The sequence below is a fragment of the Trichomonascus vanleenenianus genome, assembly GCF_965637985.1.
Source record: "Trichomonascus vanleenenianus strain CLIB 3782 genome assembly, contig: TRVA0_015S, whole genome shotgun sequence".
NCBI classification, from domain to species: domain Eukaryota; kingdom Fungi; phylum Ascomycota; class Dipodascomycetes; order Dipodascales; family Trichomonascaceae; genus Blastobotrys; species Blastobotrys vanleenenianus.
This window is the reverse complement of record NW_027481872.1, coordinates 118,430-133,065: the sequence shown is the minus strand read 5'-3', so window position 1 is coordinate 133,065 and position 14,636 is coordinate 118,430. Positions and strand designations below refer to the sequence as shown.

The following is a 14,636-nucleotide window of genomic DNA, read 5'->3' as shown; positions in this document are numbered from 1 at the left end:
AAAGATAAATAATATAATACGTATAAATAGATCCTTAACTCACTGGGCCAATTGCTGTGGCTGCTGTTGGTGCATCTGCTGGTTCTTCTTGCGTCGCTCCAACAGCGTAGCGCCCTCCAAGTGGAGCTCAAACATGCCTCCGCCATTGCGCGGCTTACGCTGCAAAGCTTCCGCGGGAGAGGTGTTCCCCATAGAGACACGCTCAAAGTTCCTCTGGACCCCTTCCATTGCAGTGGCGCCAGCGCTGTTGCCTTCGTTAGCCTCAACCAGAGTGTCCACACCGTCCATGAACACGGCCCCTCGCCGTCGCGCAGTTCGCGCGTTTTCCTCCTCCATTCGGTGCACGGCATTAGACACATCAAACACTTCCTTGAGGGTGACCGCCGCCGGCGAGAAGACCTGGAGCTGTGGCGCCTGGGCCTGGATATGCTGCGTCTGCGGTGGCTGCGCAGCGGCAGGAAGAGGCGCAACAAACTGCTGTGGAGGCGCCACTGCGCCAGGAGTCGGAGGAATCACCGGCTGTCTGTTCTGTCGAGTAGCCCGTTCGGCGGCGCGTGGAGCGTCAACGGACGGCGCAGTCGGCTCGTTAGATTGAGTAATCCATGGGTGGTTGAGGAACTCCGTGATGGTATAGCGTCTCTCCGGATCGACCGTGAGCAAATGGCTTACCAGGTCCTTGGCCGGCTTGGAGATTTCGTCCCACCACGGGCTCAAAAAGGTGTACTGGCCAGTCGCTACTTTTTCCGTCAAGACCTCAATGCTTTCGTCATAAAACGGCGGGAACCCGCACAAAACAGTATACAGCACGCACCCTAGGGCCCACATGTCTACGCTCTTGGAGTACCGCTCGTCCTTGACAATCTCCGGAGCTGTATACCCTACCGTGCCGCATGGAGTCATTGTCTTGGAGTCCCAAATGATCTTAGAGAGGCCAAAGTCTGCAAGCTTGATTGTGCCAATGCCACCTGCGCCAGTGCCGGGTATAAATTCGCCCTCGTCCTCCTTGGCCTCGGCATCCTCGCCTTTGCGCACGACCTTGACCTTAGACGGGACAAAGTCAATGGGGTAAAACAGGAGGTTTTCTGGCTTGATGTCTCGGTGGACGACACCAGCCTCTTCATGCAAATATCTAATTGCCTCGGCGACCTGGAGGATAACGTGTCTACTGAGGTCCTCGGAGAAATAGGTTAGTCGTACAATCTGGTGGAACAGCTCGCCACCGGGGATGAGTTCAAGAACAATAAAGTAGTAGTCGGGGCTTTCGCTAAAGTCTATAAGGTTGACAATGTTCTTGTGTCGTAGCTGTCTCATAATGGCAACCTCTTTGAGGATGCTTGATCGCTAGGTTACTCGTTAGTTCCATGGGTTCTCAATATTAAAAAAATTTCCCCACCTGTATCATATGTTGTTCTTTCTTTGCCGTCGGTCCAAGATGTCGATCGTTCTAAAAGCGGTTTGGTTGGCATTCGTTCTTCAACAGAGATCATCAAATGAATATCATGGATGATATATCATCAAGAGATATCATCAGAAATATCATTCATGAAATATCATCAATGAATTATCATCAAATATCATCAAGAGATAGTATCAAGGAAATATCATCCAGAGATATCGAGTTATCGACATCGGGTTTAAAAGATGGGGAGGGCAAAAAGGGAAGGAAAGGGGTAACTTACCTGCGAAGAGCTGAGATCTTGTTTTCGAATCACCTTGACAGCGACATGCCGGTTAGTCTGGACGTCTAATGCCTTGTACACGACGGAAAATGCGCCATCTCCGAGCTTTTCAAGCAATTGGAACCGCGTTAAGCCCGGATACTGGGGTAGCTTCGACCGCTCTTCGTTTTCCTCGGCGATAATCTGCTTGGCAGCATCGTTATAGTATTCTTTTCTATGCTTCTCGTCGACGTGAGGCGAAGGAGCCTGGTGGTGGGCTGTCGGCTCTCCAAAGTGCGTCAGCTGGGCAGACGGCGAGTATGCAGCCTGCTTGCCATGCCGGATGAAATTCTTCAAATTCTTTACAAAGTTAGCACGATTCGTCATATTTTATCCAAAGTGAACACAGCGGAGGGCCCCGATATGGGGCAGCAATGACGAGAATGAAAAGAATATATATCATCAGATTGAATAAGCTTTGCAATGCAATCTGCGACATTTCCTTTTCCTCCAGCACCCCATCCTCAAAGTATCTCTCCGATGAAACAGAAGAAAGCCTCAAGTTTGTCTGTTTCGGCCGGTTCTCTCTGTCTTTTTCGCGATTATTGGTGGTGGCAACTCTCCAGCAAAGCTGTTGATCAATTGGTATTAGCGTATGTGGTCAACTCACCTCAAATACCGGCATTTTTCAATTTTCAAAAAAAAAAGATGTAAACTGTTCGGTAGAATCGTAATATCCAGTGATTAATAGTCGTAATGTAATATTAACAAATCCAGCTTTTCCAAACGTTAGTAACACTTTATCAACTTATAGCTACGCGTCAGCATTGGCAACCAAAACGTAGCACCACTAAAAGGTATTAAAGTATGATGAAGCAGGAAGATGATTAAATGAGAGAGAGTATCATCAACGCGAGCCAAAGAGCGAATTTTCTTCCTTTCTTTCAAAGAAAAATAACTAAAAAAACGGGGATCGCGATACTTTTCGCCTCTCGCACGGATATGGTAAATGCAAGGTAAATATATAATCCCTTGCCAGAAAGTATACCCGTGCGTTATATATTCCGCTTCTGTACAGCATTAGCAGTACACTGCAGCTGCGTTATCCCATTCCGTAAAGAAACCACATTAGAGATAACCCCTTCTACAGAAGACCGCAGAACCGCCTGCAACAGCCCCCCTATTCCTCTCTCTCTCTCTCTCTTTATTTCTCTCATCTAACAACTCACCATGCCGTTCCGATCTCTAATGGCTGTGGTTATTCAGTCTCACTTACATTGCTCGTCTCTTTCCCTCTAGCTCCTGTTGCTTGCGCACTTTTTTTCCAAGCGTCTGGTGATGATCGGATTGATTGGTGATTGGCGGGCGGAGAAGAAACAGTATTACGTAGTTGTTGTGGGCCTGGCAATCTCTCGGTTCGCCGCTCCCATATCTCTCATTAGGCCCGATGATGCAATTAGGCGGAACGCCTTTTTCCCCCGAAACTTCCGACGTAATTAACTTAACTACGGCCATGACGTAACGTCATCACCTCAACATGTACCATTGTACCACAAGGTTGCTTGGCATGGATCTTTGCCGTGTGCCCGATCTTGCTGGCGAAGACATCATGCTACATTGTGCTACAGTAGAGGCAGCTAGCCGTGCATGGTATATTACGGTTGGGTGGGGTTAGTCATTGAATGAGCCAGTCCAGGTAGCCAGCACTGTAGCAATGATGTGAATCGCTTCTTGAGATCTACGGCTTTGCATGCGGCAATTGACTGAAACTGTATTTCGTATTTCGTATTCTTATGACCAGTCTAATCCAAGTGCCAGATTTCCTATGAAATAGTCGTGGGGGTGTAGAATTGTTCGGCTAATCATGCGCTACACGAGTACATCCATATTTAGCTGTCCTCTCTTATTCGGCTGTGATAAACCATGCGTTGAATGTCTGTGTACTAGGTACAATACATCAACGATATAATTTCACTCTTTGGATTTCAGACCTTCTCTCTTGCTCAACTGTGGTAACCATGAATTAAATACAGTATTACATTACCGGTAGCAGTGTAGTTACAATGTACCAATGATATGATCAAATTTTTTGAGTGGTTTGAAATCTACAGCTTACGGAATTGACTGGATCGTAAATGTATTTCGCATGGTCTATCTACTGGAACGTTATCTTTTCCTGTAAGGAAATAGACGGCCCCTGGCTCTTTTTATTATTGCATTGCAGGAACTTGTTCAATTTGCCTCTCTCCAAGCATTTTCATTCTACAAATTACCTGTACTAAGAACAATGAGGGCGGTGGGAATCGCATTTGTCCGTAATCTACAGCTTTGGAGCAATTGTAAAGTGAAATTTAAATTTGTCAATATATTTTCGTTTGATGTATCTAAGGGCCAGCTTTTCCTGGGATGAAATAATGGTGGGGTGTGTCGTCTCGGCTCGGTCGGTTCTTTAGACTGGCTTTCGGGCCAATCATGCACTAGGAAGGTCGATCAATTCCTCCTCAAGCGCGGTTCAGTTCTTTTGCCATATTTCAGGCGTTCCTTTTGCCATGTTTCAGGCGTTCCGTTGGCCATATTTCAGGCGTGCCATATTTGGCGTTCTCTCAGTGCAGCCTTTCATGGCAATGCACTATTAATGAACCCGTGCACGGGGACTGTGTGATCAATTCAGCTCGGCCCGGCATTCATTCGGTGGAATTGCTTACTTCGGTCCTGCAAATTCCAAAGGACCTGTATTGACGATGCTTACTTCGGTCCTGCATCGAAAAGGACCCTGTATTAGGGGTGAGCAACCCCCCTTTAATTCCGGTGGAGCAACCTGGGATTATATATAAGACGACAGTGACCCGGCCACTGCTACTTCGGACTGTACGCAGGAAAAGCTGACCGTTAGACACACCAGACGAAGCGTCTGTGGGAGACCGAAAAAGTTCGGTACGGAAGAAAAAAGAGAACTTTTTTCACGCTTATATAGGTTTTTTTCCGGAGATCTTGCGCGCGCGGGATCGAAGATCCTGCGCGCGAACGTGTCCTGACGCGCGCCTCAAGCACGGCTAGACAACCGTCACGCAGTGCATAGGCTTCATCAGTTCCAGTTGTACCGTATTAAATGACACACGGTGCTGTAATAGTACTGGTCATATCCTATTATTGTACCTAAGTGAAGACAATAAGTGACATCGATAACTATGCCGGTGCTATGGCATTCAAAATATTTTTGTCATCAAAGCCAGGCAGTAGACGAATATCTGTCTTGCCAGTTATATGTAAACCTATATGTGCTGGTACAATACATAGCGCTATTTCTGGTCAATGCATTAGACACTTTCCTTACTACGTAATTCTCTGTTCTTTCTCGCTGGGACACTAAGAAATCATGCCCTTTTACACTAGCCTATGCAAACCTGTACTAAAGGAAGAATGTGCATAGAGCGCTTGTACAGTCTAGCTACTTATCATATTCTCCTCTCCAATGTTCTTGGCACATGAACGGTCCCTGCGTAACTGAAGCCATGCTACTGCCATAACAATACTAGCTAATCAATTGTCAATTGTCCCAGAGAATGAATCTCCACGAAGTGGAACCCCAGATGGGTGAGGGTTTGGGGGACTGATCTCTAGCCCTCGAGCTGCCGTGGCCGAGGAAAGGTTTCCTTTTAAAACTCCTGCTGTCGTATCCGCGACACCAGCATTGCTCGTTGCCCAATCTCAATCGTGCTCAATACAAAAGCAGATCTGATAGTTGTTGTCTGGTACTCTTTGCGCACAATTATACGGATTAATTGGCAGGCGCCGTTTTTCACGTGCGGAAGATAATTCTTTGATTCACTCTTGGTCCAGTACTGGGTTTCCGTTGTGGCATAGCGCATTGGCGTTAAGGAAGTCTGTCCCCAAATGATTTTGATCGATTTTTTCAAGTTCAAGCACAGCTGGCATGTATTCAATGTAATGCAAGGCCCATCTTGGTGACAATGCTGCAGCTGGCTAAAATAGAGGGAAGAGAGAAAACGACTGGAGCCATCCCCATCTTGGCCAAGTGGAATGGCAAGTTTCATCAATAGGAAGCAGTCATTTGATGTGATGTCTACATTTGCTACTACAAGTGCATTTTTAGCCTCAGAGGTCGACACAGGAGTTGACGCAGGGGAGATTCAGGGGTAGCTTGTGTGGAGTGGTGCGGAGAGCCGCATGCGGACTATCATACGGTCTGGCACGGCTGGTTTAAAAATACATTTACTTGACTACTGGTACTTGTACTGAGTTTTTCTATTAGAATATGGTGACACAGTCGCGACGGGCTAAAAATGCAGATAATTAATTTCATTTACTACTCTATTAAACATATTGATTCTTCTTTGCGCGTGTTGCATTTCGCCGAACTCGCGGCAAAATGCAAGGTGGTTTATGGGGACATAAGTTCGTAAGTTCTCCGCTGATCACAACATTCGGCCCAAGGCATTTTTTGCGCCCGTTGTTGTCCTTAGCAGATTCTTGGTCTAAATTCTCGGGGTTGTAGCATTTTTCATTATGACAGAGATGAGAGATCTGCAAATGCGGATCGTGACGCTGGCCAGTGGAGACAAATGCAACAATATGAAGCTTATAATCCTTTGTTTTGCAAGTCGACCGATGGTTTTTCTCATGTCGCAGGTTTGGGGGCATACATCCGCAATTGGGCGGGTGAATTTGAAGACGGGTATAGCCGCTTCTGTGGGTGCCGCACCAGCAACCCAGTTTGTTTATACGACATCTATCACCGCGCACCCTGTCAATCTCCTCGCGAGCTATTGCGACATCAAATGTATCACTGTAAGATTGCCGATCTTCGCTTGAAGCTGGTGCTGCTGATGATGGTGCTGATGGTGGTGGTGGTGGTGGTGCTGCTGCTGCTGCTCGAGTTTTACGAGAGCGGCTCTTCCTGGAGGATGAATCTGCTGCAGAGGATTTACTCTTCCTTGACATTGTGCAATGTTATTGTAAACAGCATCATTTCGTTTCGAATGACATAACAGGCTAGAACTCTAATTATGCTTCCAGGACGAATCTGAACGAGGATTAAGATTCCCATGCTATTAGCTTCCCATTGACGTCATTTATAGTGTCGCTAGGCCTGGGTGATTGAGCAGCGGAAGGTAAAAAAAGGTGAGAGAAAAAAAGGGTCTGTTGCAATTGGAGGTATTGAGATTTTTTAGTTGATATAGACTTGCAGAAAAACGACGGCCTATTAGGCCTAATAATCTAGTAGGGGTGTTATAGAGAATGGCTTAGAGGCATCTAATAACGACTATCGTACCACAGCTAAACACACTAAATTTCAGAGCAAGCACAATATTATCAAATTCTCAGAGAATCACTTCAAAGATGTCAATCTGGCTTTGCAGACATCCACGTCGTAGAGCACACGCTCATACTTATAGTCAATTCGTGTAATCCAAGGTATCGAACTAACAATCCAGTTTAATTCCCACTTCGAATGCAGTTGTATTTGCGACAGTTTCGGACTCCCGCTGAGGAATGAAGCAATCACACCCTTTAGAAACTTGAAATCAGCCCTATATTGGACAACCAGGCGATAATTGTCGCAATCGTAAACTCCAATCTCCAAGGACACCAACTCTGGAAAGTTAGCCAAGAAGTTTTGATAATCAAACAATTCTTTGCCGAATGACCTAAAACTCAGCTCCAAGCGTTTTATCCCTAGGCCTGCACTGGCCAGTTCTCGGAATTCATATGTACTGAAGCGTGAAACCTTGGCACACCCAATAGACAGCAATTCCAAAATATCCTTTACTCCAAGAATGGTGTGTATTAGCTGATTCGCGGCGTCTTCCCCATAGTAATCTATTTTCTTTAGCATATTGACTTTCGATAAGTCTACGCAGAAGAGAATGGAAGCGGTAGTATCCAATTGACTGCCATTATATTCAATCCCATCCGTAATACGAAGATACTCTACTCCAGGTGGCACTATTAAACTTCCACTTGAATAGTCCTCTCCTGCGGCATTCACAAGCTCAAGATATTTGATTGTGTCCGGTATCCAATGATATCGAAAAATATCATTAGTAGTGAATACAATCAATGTGACCAAATCATTACACAAGGGAGCCAAATCGCGCCATTTAACTGGAGTCTTGTCTTTTGACTTCCATAGCATCAACTCCGGTTTAGCGCAATAGCATTCATTTTTGATGTATAAGTCCTTGATCTTCATGCCATCGATGTCAAGGAATGCCTGACCCTTGAAGTCGTATATCTCAATTGCTAGAGAAAATTCGGCAGTTGGCTTCAATCCATCCAACATATTTTGAAATGCTAGGAACCTGTCATCCCTTGAACTTGGTTCGTACCATACCCTGACTTTGCGAACATGCTTACATAACTCAGAAATAGCCGCATATGTGTGCTTATTGTCTCTCTTTGAGGCCGATCTTAAATAGTATGGAGCTTCTGACCTCGGCTTTTCGTAGTACACAGCTAATTCCACTGTATTTTCGACTACTGTTTTTCGGAAATGTTGGTTCGACCTTAACTTTTTTAATTGCTGAGGCGTCACTAATTGATATCCACAGGAATAGTCTGCCACTTCGGCAGGATTGGAGTAGTCCAACAATAGGTCCGAACTTAACTTTTTTAATTCCTGATGCGTCAGTAATTGATATCCGTAGGAGTAGTCTGCCACTTCGGCAGGATTGGAGTAGCCCGACAATTCGTCCGATAGGTCACTCATCTGACGAGATGTTGCTATAGCTATTTTAGCCCAGATTCGCCGCTGGCACAAGCAATACCATTGTCTTGACACTAACCTCAGTTTACGCCAGTCACCAACGTCAAGAAAACCAAGAATTTCCGCTTGTAGCTCAAGTGGAAGTCGCTGCAGGAAGTCTGTCTCTTTTTTCATCTGTTATCAGGCAAAGAAACGGAAGTAGAAACAGGTATATGTTGGTATATAAAGATGATGGCAAAAGACCTTTGGCTGGAAGGGCGAGAACTGCATTTAAATAAAGACGGCCACCAGTAATATTACAGTAGAACCTAATTCTATCTTGCAAGGCTGCTGTCACCCATGTAGTCTTTGTGTAACCGCTAACAAGTCATTTGAATTAAATCTAGCTTCGTCTAGTCCAATTTCTCAAAGAGAGCCGTCGCCCAAGAGCGAACTAATCCGCTAGCGCACATTGTCAATCCCAAAGTTGAAGGTTATCCGGTTTTAAATCTCTTAGGAGAATTGTCTCCCGGACCCTCGGAGACTAACCAATCATGAATGCAAATGCTATGTAAATGTATTTTAAGTGACGTCTCTGGTCTTGGCCACGCCAAGACGCGAGTATTAATTACTGAACAGTGGAAGTATAAGTTCATTCAGGAAGCGACATAGTCTAACAACATTTATGCAAATAAATAAAAGAAAAAAAATCGTTACTGCTCCTTATCGGCCTGTGGTGTATCTTTGATCTCAATATCCCCATCATCGTCCAAGGGGGCCTCGCTATCGTCATTACCCTCCCCATCGCCATCATCTGTTTTCAACCTCTTTTTCTCCGTAGAGTCGCCAGAATCCGCCTCTTCGTCACTGGTAACAATCTCCTCCTCTTCGGGATCCTCCGCCACAGCCGCATCAGACTTCTTTTCCGCCGCCTTGCGTTCCTTCTTCTGCCTCTGGCCCTCAAGATATGCTTCAAGCTGAGCCTTTACTTCGGGCACAAGTTGTGCCAGGTCGACATTCTCCAATGCCTTGTACACATCAGCAGGCTGGATGGTTTTCCTCGCGGTCGCCTGGGCGACTTTGTTCGCCTCAGCGCTTAAATAGTTGATAAACACTGCAGTGCTTCGTCTCAGTGCCAAGAGCCCATCGGCTGGGACCTGAGTCCCTTCTGGAAGCGATCCTGTCGCGAGTCTGTAAATTGTTGCTTTTGGCAATAACAGATCCTACGAGTACTATTAGCCTTGCCATGGCAGCCACTTGGAATAAAACACTTACATCTAAGGTATACTCTTCTTTCTCCTTAACAGGCGTACCTGCCGAATTAACCAGTTTGAATCCGTCTGGATATTTCCTCCATCCTTTAGGCGGCATTTTGTACGCGTTGCAAGGTGTGAAATCAATTTACGCGTTCGAATTTTTCGTGATGTCGGCCGTTTTTCAGTGTGAGACCAGCCGAAAATTGCTTGACTTACCGGTGTCGATTCCAACAGGTATAAGGGCTTGAATAGAATTCTGTAGTAATCTTAATGAGCTTCACTGGCAGGGAATACCCGAGCCGTTGAAAATGATGGAAATTTCTCGGTTCGAGAACCATATACGGTACCATGATAATCGTAATCGACAGCCTGTTGAGTGGAAAAATATGTTCCCCCCCCCCCCCCCCCCCCCCCGCTATCAATGCTAGTTCGAGGGGTAGCTGCCGAACTCGGTGATATTGTCGTTAATGAGTCCGCTACCATTGTTGAATCGTTTTTTCGTATGTTTCCTTTTGACTTTGGAAAGGGAAGTCTGGCAAATGCCTTGCATTTCGACCTGGCTAGAGCTCAAACAGCAGTTCTCCCTTGCCCTTCTTGGACTCGAGTACTCCAATTCTGACCTGTTCCTCTAGATGATGCGCCAAGATAGTAGGGTTCCCAGCATCTCAATAGGATCTATTATACCAGATAGTCATACATTCTGTCGTCAACTAGCCATACTGTGAGATTACCAATACACATCGGTGATAAATAAACAAACAATGGTAACCGTAGAAGGAGCACATAAATATGAAATATACGTTATTACCAGAATACGTTTTCTATTTCCGATATCCACAGAACTCCTCATTATTTCTTTCAAGACAGATTCATAACTAATTAAATGTCACACAATCATTAGAGCCAGGTTATTCCTTAGCATTCACGTAAGGAGGGAATAAAGAATAGTTAATCGCCAAATCAAAAGTCTATAATACCTGTTATATCTATCATCGTCGCAGGCATTCCATCGCTAAAAACAACTGTTAGTACCACCGTACAGCAAAACGAAAACACATACCAAATCCACACATGGAACCGACCAAGAAATACGCCACGCCAATAATAATAACAACAATTAACACAGTCATCTTAACATTAGTCCACCACATTGACCGTTTCACGGCAATGGTTCTCTTGCGAAAGACGAGCGAGTTCTGGTTCATGCGATCCGTCTTGGACACTAACAGGTTGATCCGCTCGCCACGCTCAATTATCCTCTCAACATTCTCAATCATAATGCTCTTGACCTCCTCAATGTCCCGCTTCGCCAGCCCAGTCGTATCAGACTCTCCATTATCAGTCCGCTTTATGAGTTCCTTAATCTCGCCTTGCAAGCTCTTATTCTTTTTAACTTTCTCAATCCACTCCTCCGCCGCTTTGTCTGGATCGTCGTTGAGATCGCTCTGTAGCTTATCGATCTCAGGCCCAAACAGTTGCTCCAGCTGAAGAAGGTACATGAACGGCAGCCGTTTGCCCAGACTCAGCGGAGACACCGCTAGGAACGTGATCTGTCCAATGACAATGCCTGGATCTTGGTCATTTGGTTTCTGTACGACGGGTTTCGATATAAAATGAATGCAGTTGTTCTCATGGACCAAACTTTGTTTGACATTGGCTCCCGGCTGCACTTGTTCGGTGATAAGGCTGATAAACGAGCTCGACGAACCAGGAGCCTTGGAGTCGTACTCGCTCAGCACGGCGCCCTTGCCATACACCACAGAGCTGTACAGCACTACCCGTCCTCCTCCATTCGACATAGTACCGGGGACGTGTGGGGTGTTTTAGTGATAAAACGGAGCACCTCCGGCACCACCAACAAGTTTGCTACGTCGACCTTCCAGTAGCAATACTATGGTTCAAATATCGTACAACCGTGGCAGTTGCCATGTTATTATTGTTTGAGTGATGATATGTATTTATTGAGTCTTTCTAGCCTCGGATCATCAGAGACTTGGACTTCATTACCCTGAAATTAGCTAATACTACGAAGTCTAATTACAACCTGTAATGTTAGCAATTGAATGCTCTTACTCTCGTGGTTCCGCTTCGCAAAGAACCTTCCGTGGTGAGTATATTCGAGGGCCAGCCCTCGAGCTCCCGTAGCTGGGGGCCAGCCCCCAGACCCCTGTAACTTAGGACCACCCCTGGTTACAACGTAACAATATTCCCGTTACACCGTTGCAAATTCCCAACAAAACTCTTGTAACAACATGTAACAAATATCTCGTTACAGCCCATATCTCCGCGCAGCGGAGCCTCAGGGGGGTTTGGGGGGACTGGTCCCCCCAAGTACACTAGGGACTAATGGATCGCTTCGTAGAGGGATAGAGGATGTAATCATAAATATTTCTTCTCTATAGAGTAATAATGCAAAAATGCTAGGCCATGTAGTTGCTCAGCCCGTCCTCCAAATGCTTGACGACTTCGCCGTAGGCGTTACCAGAGGTCCGCTGCTTCGCCTGGCCCGTGGTGGGCTGGCGCTGCCAACGCGGCTGTTGCTGCTCTGGTACTGCGTCATTGGCGTACAGTTCTGGCGGAGGGAAGTAAGCCGGGCTTGGCTGGGCGCGGATGGGCTCAGAAGCGTTCATCAATGCAGTGGCCCGTTGAATGGGGCCGGGTACGGTGGTGTCCAGGTGGTTTCCAAGCGTGGAAGCCCGCGGACGGCGTTGCTGTTGCTGTTGCTGATGGTGATGGTGGGCCGCCGTGGCAGCCAACATGGACTGGTTAGCGTTGTTGAGTCTCTGGGTCTGCTGAGGCTGTTGTTGTGGTTGAGGCGGCTGCTGCTGTTGCTGGATATACATTGGAGGCGGTGGGATGGCCTGTTGGGGTTGAGGAGGAGGCATCTGAGGTTGGCTCCGCTGGGGGTTGACGTAAATATCGCTGTTGTAATACGTATTCTGGACCGGCTGAGCCATCGGCTGGCTTTGATGGTGGTGCTGAGGCTGGGCCTGTCTCGTAAAGCGCGAAGTAGCAGTAGTGGCAGTAGTCTTGGCTCCAAACGGAGGCACATAGGGCCCAACGAACTTGGATTCGGTGATGAACGGATGCATCGCCGCCTGCTGCGGAGTCCACCGCTCAAACGGATTGAGGTTTAACAGGCCGGTAAGGAAATCGACAAATGCGACCCGGTTCTGCATTTCCTTGTCAACATCGGACTTTTTCATGTTGCGGCGCGGCAACGGGTAGCTCATAACGATCTCGCGCAGGTTGGTAGACGGGAAGTACTGCTTGCTGGGCTGCTCGTTGGTGTTGAACTCGCGCGAGTACTTGTCGCGCGACTTGAGCCGATATTGTTTACGCCCGTATTCATCAACGTACTTCTCCATGAAATTGCCAGCGTTCTTGCCCATCTCAATCATCCAATTCGGCGGCGTCCCCAGCGTGTCGATAATGCGTGACAATTGATTATACTCCGAGGTTCCAGGAAAAATGGGCAGCCCCAAAAACAATTCGGCACAGATGCACCCCAGAGACCACATATCAATGGAGGTTGTGTACGGAAGTCCAAGTAGCACTTCGGGAGACCGGTAGAACCGCGACTGGATGTACGTATAGACGGTCTGTCTCTCGTGGCATGCCGAACCGAAGTCAATGACTTTAATCAGCGGGCTATCCAGGCTTTTAAGCAAAATGTTTTCGGGCTTTAGGTCGCAGTGGATGAGCCTAGCCTCTTTAAGAACCACCAAAGAGTCCAGCAATTGCTGGGTGAACACCCTTACCAGGTTCGTACTGAGCCCACGGAACTGGTTCTGCTTAATAAGTTCGTACAGGTTGCTGCTTAACAGCTCGAATACCAAACACAGGTGCTCCTTGTGGACGAACTTGTCCTTGAGCCGCAGCAGGTTGTGCTCGTCTGTCTTGTCTACGTGGTTATTGAGGTGCTCAAGGATCGAGACCTCCATCATGCTCTGATTGAGGTAGGCTGGCTTGTTCTTGATGACCTTAACCGCTACCACCTCCTTTGTCATCATGTTCTGGCACTTGACGACCTGGCCAAATGTCCCTTGGCCAAGCACATCTAGCACCAGGTACCGTCTCTGCTCATCGATTCCTAGTATATCGTTCACATAGAGGATGTAGTCGCTTTCAATGTTATCGTAGCCGTTGTTGAGCTTGGCCTCGCTTGGCTTGGTGAGGACGCGACGCGGGTTGCGGCTCGACTGGTAGTTGAACCCCGGGTTACATATATGGTATGTAGACGCCAGATGCGAAGTCAGCGCCGCCAGTGGGCTCATGAACCCGCCTTCGGGCAGAGCTCGGCGGTACTTGGGCTGTGAGTGCGATACGGGCGTCAGCTCGCTCTTGGACCGGACGTGCCGGAACGCAGGCGCCGCGACGACAACCCCCTGAGGAGGCGGTCCCGGGGGGTTATCGAACGACATCTGATGGCGAAGAAGCGAAGAAGACGCAGAGTGTTGGTGATGCGACCGCATAGGCCGCTTAGGCGACGCGTCCAGCAGGTTGCCTGGGGAGTACCTACGCGGCGGAGACATGAGCGAAGCCTCCCTTCCTGGACTTGAGACGGCCATCGGAGACCCTGCGGGAAGATCTTCCTCTGGGATCGTCGTTATTGGCGTGTCCATGGCGCTATGGTGGTCATTGCTGGGAGGCTTTGGTGGTTGCAACGCCAGAGGCGGCGAGTAAAATTGCTTTGTCGAGCTATATGGGTCCATCGAACCTTTTAGATCTTTAGTTCTTCAATTATTGGGCCTTTGAGTTCCGTCTTCTCAATTATTGGGGGCCCTTGAACTTCTTCTTCAATGATCGATATTGGGGCCTTTGAACTCTTCAATTACCAATATTGGATTTCCGCTTATTTGGACCTTTGAAATTAGATTATTTGGGTCACTCAGATTCTTCACTGATTATAGTAAGAATTTAGTCGGTATTTGGCGTTGATATTTCGTGTCTTCTCGTACTGTATGCCCATAAATCTAAAGATTCGTCCGCCGTGGTTCGAGGTTCTATGTTTTA

The 14,636-nt window shown here is 47.1% G+C and overlaps 7 protein-coding genes across 8 annotated transcripts; all 7 read right to left on the bottom strand.

The window, feature by feature from the left end:
* Positions 1-39: 39 nt before the first annotated feature.
* RCK2 (serine/threonine-protein kinase) lies at positions 40-2,994 on the bottom strand (the record flags this gene model as incomplete). 2 transcript variants are annotated; one of them, XM_076684391.1, is made up of 5 exons in its annotated part: positions 2,935-2,994; positions 2,329-2,435; positions 1,680-2,018; positions 1,394-1,444; positions 40-1,341 (listed from the first exon to the last, which is right to left on the bottom strand). In XM_076684391.1, the coding sequence occupies exons 2-5, from the start codon at positions 2,341-2,343 to the stop codon at positions 40-42; spliced, it is 1,707 nt and encodes a 568-aa protein (XP_076541359.1). In that variant the 5' UTR covers positions 2,344-2,435; positions 2,935-2,994. The 2 variants fall into 2 exon arrangements, with proteins under 2 accessions (XP_076541359.1, XP_076541358.1); XM_076684390.1 differs by lacking the exon at positions 1,394-1,444.
* Positions 2,995-5,314: 2,320 nt separating this feature from the next.
* On the bottom strand, positions 5,315-5,713 carry TRVA0_015S01134 (uncharacterized protein; the record flags this gene model as incomplete). The annotated part of the gene is made up of 1 exon (XM_076684389.1): positions 5,315-5,713. The coding sequence occupies one exon, from the start codon at positions 5,711-5,713 to the stop codon at positions 5,315-5,317; it is 399 nt and encodes a 132-aa protein (XP_076541357.1).
* A 280-nt stretch (positions 5,714-5,993) lies between these two features.
* On the bottom strand, positions 5,994-6,620 carry TRVA0_015S01112 (uncharacterized protein; the record flags this gene model as incomplete). Its single annotated transcript, XM_076684388.1, has 1 exon — positions 5,994-6,620. The coding sequence occupies one exon, from the start codon at positions 6,618-6,620 to the stop codon at positions 5,994-5,996; it is 627 nt and encodes a 208-aa protein (XP_076541356.1).
* Positions 6,621-7,008: 388 nt separating this feature from the next.
* TRVA0_015S01090 (F-box protein) lies at positions 7,009-8,559 on the bottom strand (the record flags this gene model as incomplete). Its single annotated transcript, XM_076684387.1, has 1 exon — positions 7,009-8,559. The coding sequence occupies one exon, from the start codon at positions 8,557-8,559 to the stop codon at positions 7,009-7,011; it is 1,551 nt and encodes a 516-aa protein (XP_076541355.1).
* Positions 8,560-9,077: 518 nt separating this feature from the next.
* DPB4 (DNA polymerase epsilon noncatalytic subunit) lies at positions 9,078-9,735 on the bottom strand (the record flags this gene model as incomplete). Its single annotated transcript, XM_076684386.1, has 2 exons — positions 9,078-9,587; positions 9,640-9,735. The coding sequence occupies 2 exons, from the start codon at positions 9,733-9,735 to the stop codon at positions 9,078-9,080; spliced, it is 606 nt and encodes a 201-aa protein (XP_076541354.1).
* Positions 9,736-10,609: 874 nt separating this feature from the next.
* NYV1 (synaptobrevin family protein) lies at positions 10,610-11,419 on the bottom strand (the record flags this gene model as incomplete). Its single annotated transcript, XM_076684385.1, has 2 exons — positions 10,610-10,632; positions 10,681-11,419. The coding sequence occupies 2 exons, from the start codon at positions 11,417-11,419 to the stop codon at positions 10,610-10,612; spliced, it is 762 nt and encodes a 253-aa protein (XP_076541353.1).
* A 621-nt stretch (positions 11,420-12,040) lies between these two features.
* Positions 12,041-14,245, bottom strand: YAK1 (YAK1 family protein kinase; the record flags this gene model as incomplete). The annotated part of the gene is made up of 1 exon (XM_076684384.1): positions 12,041-14,245. The coding sequence occupies one exon, from the start codon at positions 14,243-14,245 to the stop codon at positions 12,041-12,043; it is 2,205 nt and encodes a 734-aa protein (XP_076541352.1).
* Between the last annotated feature and the right edge of the window lie 391 nt (positions 14,246-14,636).